Raw genomic sequence first — 7,213 nt, forward strand, 5'->3', positions numbered from 1 at the left:
TTAGTTTATAGTCCGTATGTTATTTATTTAGACTGCAAGAGTCAGGTTTAGAGCTCGTGTGTGTCCAATTAGAAGCGATGACTAATGATGTTTTTCCACAAATAGCCAAGGCTGCACAATTTTCAATGCTCAAGTTTCAATTTTTTTTGTCATATTTTTTTTATTTTTGAAGTGACATTCTAATTAGAACTAGCTTATAAACTATAGCTTTATTTGGAAACACAAGTTCAACGAATTGAAAGTTATTTGTTTTAAATAATTTATTGAGATTTTCTTTCAAATTTTTAATAAAATTAAAAGTTGCTGGGCATATTAGGCAACAGTGATGAGCATTGGAAGTGCCATTAAAGTATTTTCTTTAGAATGTTAAATTATTAAAAAATTATTTATAATTTTTTAAATATTTTTTTATTAAATTGTCTATATTACTATCAGCAATGTAATTTTTGTGATTTTTGTAATTAAAATATTCAATTATACTTGTTAAGACACAACAAAATATCTGAGTCTAAAAATATACTCAATTGAAGTAACTGCATTTGCTACTATATTTTCTCTTCAAATATATAGTAAATATTATCTAATATTGAAAGTATAGCTTCCTAATTGCTACCTAAACAAGCAGTAACAAACATTAAATATTAAATTTAGTAATTAGCTTAATTAAAAGTATATTACATTAGTTTGTTATCAGTTGTTTGAAGCAAGAAGAAACCATGTTAGTAAAAAATTATAGAAAAAAATGAGGAGTCTGAAGTGACTTAAGTAATTGGCATTGAAGTTGTAAATGTAAAATAATGCAACTTGCAATCAGAATAGATAAGTTTTGATTTCATTGAAATATGTATATAAGGTCACTGCCACTGCAAGTCGTAGCAGTAGAAAGTTAAAAGAGTCCAATAGAACATTTTGACTAGTTAAGAAGAAACTGGTGATATTAACTATGAGAGCTTGTAAGTAGTACTTGTAACTTGGAGGAAACACAAATCACTACAACAACAATTATTTCTAATTTTAGTTCACTTCGTACTAATTGCCCTTTTCCTGGCACCGGCTTTAATTGATGCCAATGCCAATTCGGCCTACAAACGACCATATCGTCCCATTGATTCTCTACGTCCCTACAGACCAAATCGTCCATTATATCGCCCTAACACAATTAATCGATATGCACCTGATTGTAGCCGTTATGTTAATGTTGCCTTCCTACCAGATCAACGTAGTTGTTCTAATTTCTACATGTGCATTGATGGTCGCGCCATACGCAAAGAATGTCCAAGAGGTTTCTATTTCGATACCTTAACATATCGTTGCAATTTCGCACCTTTTGTAAATTGTGAATTAAATCGCAATCCATACAATGTACATGTACCAATCGAGGATACAACATGTGAACCAGAAGAGGAACCAATTACTCCACCTTGTGAACCAGAGGAAGAACAAACCACACCACCTTGTGAACCGGAGGATGAAACAACTACACCACCTTGTGTACCAGAAGAGGAAACAACTACACCACCTTGTGAACCAGAAACTTCACCACCAACACCATCACCTTGTGAGCAAGAAACTACAACCACAACTCCCTGCACCACAACTACTACCACGACTACTACTACCACAACAACTACCACCACCACTACTACTACTACTACCACCACCACCACCACCACTACTACTACTACCACCACAACTACTACAACTACAACAACAACAACAACTACTACCACAACTACAACGACAACTTCTTGTGCCACAACTACTCCAACTCCTTGCACCGAACCTGAAACTACTACCCCACCGTGCGAAACTACAACAGTTTGCATTACAACAACGCCCTGTGCGAATGCAGATTCGGCACCAATATTGCGTAGTCATGCCGATTGTATGTATGAAGAAGACGGTACATATCTCTTAGATGCAAACCATTGTCGTCGTTACTATGTTTGCGTAAATAATGCTGTCCGCACCCTCAAGTGCCGATATGGTCAATGGTTTGACTATGAACAGGGTACTTGCCGCAACCAACGATATGTCAGAAATTGTCCAGCCCAACGTTCCTAAATGATGCGATGCAACGATCACAATACTCGACGTTACGTTTTGACTAACCGTTAATAGTTTCCATAAAAATTTAGTTCTCATATTAATATTCCTTACACATATGTGCACATATGCGTTCAACTAAGAGATTCTATAGATTTTGTGAAATTCTTTCCAATAAATTTTAGTGGCATTAAATTATACAAAGACGGTCTTTTTATTATCTCTATTAATAATTATTTATTTTAATATAGTACGAGCACGAGAAATTAGGGTCTATTCACATTGATTAGGTACCTTTTCCAAACAAATTGACATCAATGATGAAAAACCGAAACCATGCGATTCAAGTATTGGACACAATTAATTCATTTAGATATAGCTTATTTGCATTGATATTGGGTACTAAGATGGAGATTTAGGAATATTTTAGTAAATTAATCGTTATATACAGTAAAGAATAATAATACTGCGAAGTACTTAGACATGAGGATATAATAGTGCAATGCTTGCATTGTCCTAATTTTTGATTTAAAATCGGGGGGTCTGGGAATAGCACTTTTAATATTACTAATTGCACAATATTTATTATAGAAAATATTTATTATAGAAAAAAAGAAATATATTTATTTAAATTAAATTAAATATTAAATGCTTTGATTTCATACTTTCAGATAATTATAATAATTCATATAGTTCAGATAGTTAAAATATAAAGTCTTTATTGCAGATCTAGTCATTCGTTGATACCAAAATGAGAAAATAGTAAGATTTAATTTTGGGAATTCTACCAGTTTAATAATTGTGTCAAAACTTAATAACTTATTAAAAGTCAAACGTTTATTTTATATAAAGAGATCTATAATTATATAAATTAAACAGCACATAATATTTCTCCAAAATCCAAAGTTAGTTATAAATCGTTTTAGAAATATATGTACAAGAATAATATTTTCTGGGACCTAGTAAATTACAATAATCGACTTTATTGGATTTCTGACCAAATGTTCACATTCTGATAGCCAAAATATATTACTTTAAAAAGTTTTTAATTGCATGTAGCAAGATGAGATCTTAGCTTTTTGTTCTTCTTCTGGTATAGATAAAAGATGAGTTCTTAATATTATACAGAAATATCAGATCCTGACTCAGCGTTTCCTATTTGTCCAGATCAATGTCGCTTAGTCGCAAAGAATGTGACCAGAATTCTTATCTAAACGCAAATTTGAAACTCTGTCCTCGCAGACAAACTGATTTTGCTAAGAATATAGAACATACCAAGACGAACAGTCTTTGTATGCTACTAGTTACTGCAAGACTACCCGAGAGAAACTTCAGCTCTATCCTACAAAAAGCTATCTTTCTTTGTAGTTGTAAGTACTGCCCCGTTCTTTACTCCTGTGCTTCAGATCGTTATGTTGGAGAGCTCACAACGTTTTATAAAGGGAGTAAATTTCTGCAAAAAAAACCACTGAAAATTTAGATGCTTAGAGATTCTCTATGCAATATATATGATTCTGTTAAGGTTATACCTATATCAGTAATTACAATAAATTGTAAAAATATATATTAAACAATAATATAAGTATTAACAAATCTTAATGATTAAACGATTTTTAACTAAATTTAAAGAATATAAAGCATAATTTTAGGATGAAGTAAATACTTATATAAAATTTTTTAGTTTCTCCTAAAATTTTACAAAAAAATATTTTATAAGAGAGCGTGATCCATGTTTCCTTGGCCGTTTACTCAAATAAATAAGAAATAAAATTAGTGTTAAGGAAGAAAGACTTTCTTTTCCATACTATTGGAATATATGGTTTTGGTAAGACTATACCAATTAGAGCCATCTGTTACTCAATAGTCAGCTTATCTCCAGTTCTTGACCGCGTCTAGTATATAGTGACTGACACTATTCTAGTACAATTTGGTTTTTATTGCAGTGCTAGTTTTTTTTCAGTTAAAATTATACTTTCACAACACGTTTCTAGATTTGAAGAGGTTTGACGTGACACTCAGACTTCATTAAGGATTTTTGAAGGTTTTATACTCTTTCAGTTATATATATAAACTCAATATGAATATAAGTATTAATAATAGCTCTAGAATTATCAAGAATTTTTTAAAGTTATTTGATTTAACGATAACCCTTAGTCTTAATATGCCTTTATATTAAAAGAAAACAAATTTGAAACTGTTGATAAAGATAAATATATTATAATGTATGTATGTGTATTATTTATTATATATTCAAAATATATATATTATACATATAGTATATCACTATATAATATGATCGACGCACACATAATAACTAAATTTATGGAAAATTTATTAAGCAGATATAGATGCTTAGAATAGTTAAAAGTTGTGATAATTTAAAGACTCATATAATGGAGATAATGAACTTTTGAAACTCCGTCAAAGTATACACCCTTGTCTATTGCCTTTTTCAGCTAGACACTGTTCGTTTAAGTTTCAAAGCACTTATTTTAAACAGTATTGTCTTTAGCTTAGATTTTTTCTGGAGTTCAGTAAATAGAGAACTAGTGTTCTAGTAGAAAACTTATACTATCATAAGCGATATTGGTGGGGATGACTAAGGCAATGATCTCAAGAACGATCACTTGTACTGATATGAAACAGTATTGCCGTTAGTTAAGATTTCTTTTATAGTTAAGCTCACTTACTCTACTCAGTAGAGAATTAATTAGATTATGTTGAAGGTACTTGGGCCAGTGCACTTGAGCAGTTTTACTCTCTATTAACTCGTGGTATCTTCAAAACACCTTGTTACGCCTTGACTTTATTATTGTTTATCACTTCATTAGATTAAGCAATAATTGATCTCAGATCTGCATACCTCCACGAGGAGCCTGTAACTATTCTGAGATTTGATAACACGGTGTTGGTAAGTCTGTCAGTTTTCGCAAATAATTTCAGGGTTGACGAAACTTTGTAAATGCATATCAATGTATGATCTCCAGAATGATATTTTACGAAGAAAATATAAATTTCGAGATCACTAATGATGGGTATTAGGCAATACTCGAAACAGCTGATTGGTCAATCAAAAATTCAATAAATTAAAAAGAAATAAAAATAATTGTTGTTGTGATTTAATATTGTTGGAAGTCTGTACATTAATTATAACAGTTTTTATTAAGTAAAAAAGGCACTGCCGTCATAACTATCGTTAAGATCAAATTTAATATAAAATGTTTACCTAAGTGTAACGCAAAATTCTATATAATAAAAATTCTAATAAAATATCAAGAAAATGTTGTTAAAAAAGTAAATTGTGCTTCTCAAAACAAGAAGTACTTAAAATACCTTTGTTTGTCTTTAACAAGACAACAATATGATAACTTTTCATTCGGCTTGAAAAACAGAATTTATTTCCAGTGAATCATGAACTTCAAAACAATTACAATACAAGATATACATGAACTCTCAAGTGCCTTAAGTAATTGATATTTTGCTTGTAAGGTTCAAGTGTTGAGTTATTCCGGAATAAAAATTCAATGAATTTCAACATATAAAAATGATCTGTTTCAATATCAAATTTAGTAGAAAAGTAAAAGAGTCCAAGTTTATAGCATCAACCTCCAAAGAACTTTAACTGTATAAAAATGCGAGCTTGTAAGTATAAAATTATTTAAAACTAACTGAAAAAATTAATTTCTTTTTTAAATAAAAGTTTACTTGCTACTTGTCACCATTTTGGCTGCACCAGCACTCCTCAGTGCACATGGTGGCTATAGACATCATATAACATCGAATCAGCATCCAGTAGCCTATAATGCACCGAATTGTGCGCTTTATACGAATGGTGCATACATACCAGATACTCTGAACTGTGCCCGTTACTATGTATGCGTTAACAGTCGGGCTGTGTTAAATCAGTGTCCCTCAGGCTCTAATTTCGATACTATTACCTATCGTTGTAAAAGTGCATCATTGGTCAATTGCGACTTAAATCGCAATCCAGTAACTTCAGCACCACAAACTGATTCAACAACGGAATGCACAACCACTTCATGCACAACCACATCCTCCACCACAACAGCAACTCCACCAGATAATGTTTTACGTATATTGCGCAGTGTTACCGACTGTATGAGTCTTGATGATGGTACCAATTTATTGGATGCACACCATTGCCGTCGTTATTATGTGTGCTCAGGCGGTGCTGTGAAGCTACGTAAGTGCCAGAGTGGACAGTGGTTTGATTATAAATTGGCAGAATGTCGCACTTCGAATCTTGTTAGCAATTGTCCAGCTCAACACAACTAAACACAATAAAATATAAAAATTATTACAATATATAGAAATGTTCTAGAATATTCATATATGCACACATATAAATATTTGCAATTAAGTAAATAATAATCATTTTATACCAAACTTTTTTAAAACAAAATTTTGTAATATGCACAAAGAATTAGAAAGTTACGTCGATTATCATCAGCAATATAACTAGTACCGATATCATTCAATTTGATGTCACTAAGCTCTGGGGATCGTAGTCTATCGCATTCATCCAGCGTAAATAACATAGCATCTGTCTTGAAAAGAGCGTGTGCTGATAACTGACAGCACTTCCATTTGGAGACATCTATTCCTTGTCCATCTATCTCAAAGTTGTTCCTTGTTAAGTGAATATCTCAAAGTTGCCTTTGAAAAGCAATTTAAACTAAATGTTGTTATTTTCAGGTATCGTCATTATAAAACCATTTAACCCGACACACCTTCTATTAGCCCAGTGAAGAAAGGTTCTTCTAATAATTGCAATCCATTTTTTCTTAGTCACAGACAAAAATATGGAAAGAATAATGGATTCTTTCTTAACTTTATCATAACAACTTACTTCTTGGGGTCTCCAACCTTTGAAGCATCAGTGCAGTGGCACAGTATACAGTGCCTCATTAGTAATGCAGTGAGACAACGAACTGCAGGTTAGCTGAAGTCCAAAAGATTTTTTTTTTTGCTTCCACTCTAATGAAGTCCATCAATTTTTAGCAGCCTCTCAATCTTTGCATTTAGTACACGAGTCTTTTGTCTCTGCGATGGTAAATTTCTTTATGTTCTTAAACAGTTTAAACATTGGGGTTTGTATCGATGAATGAACATCAGTAATGTGCCTTTAATAAGGTCTTGATTCCAA

At 31.8% G+C, this 7,213-nt stretch overlaps 2 protein-coding genes across 2 annotated transcripts; both read left to right on the plus strand.

Annotated features, from left to right (window-relative positions):
• The first annotated feature begins 850 nt into the window (after window positions 1–850).
• LOC119678175 (salivary glue protein Sgs-3-like) lies at window positions 851–2,250 on the plus strand. Its single transcript, XM_038089876.1, has 2 exons — window positions 851–953; window positions 1,019–2,250. Exons 1-2 carry the CDS (start codon window positions 944–946, stop codon window positions 2,062–2,064), a joined length of 1,056 nt encoding a protein of 351 aa, XP_037945804.1. The 5' UTR covers window positions 851–943; the 3' UTR covers window positions 2,065–2,250.
• A 3,353-nt stretch (window positions 2,251–5,603) lies between these two features.
• Window positions 5,604–6,372, plus strand: LOC119678176. Its single transcript, XM_038089877.1, has 2 exons — window positions 5,604–5,688; window positions 5,747–6,372. Exons 1-2 carry the CDS (start codon window positions 5,679–5,681, stop codon window positions 6,340–6,342), a joined length of 606 nt encoding a protein of 201 aa, XP_037945805.1. The 5' UTR covers window positions 5,604–5,678; the 3' UTR covers window positions 6,343–6,372.
• Window positions 6,373–7,213: the final 841 nt, after the last annotated feature.

The sequence above is a fragment of the Teleopsis dalmanni genome, chromosome 2 (genome assembly GCF_002237135.1).
Source record: "Teleopsis dalmanni isolate 2A chromosome 2, ASM223713v2, whole genome shotgun sequence".
Classification (NCBI taxonomy): Eukaryota; Metazoa; Arthropoda; class Insecta; order Diptera; family Diopsidae; genus Teleopsis; species Teleopsis dalmanni.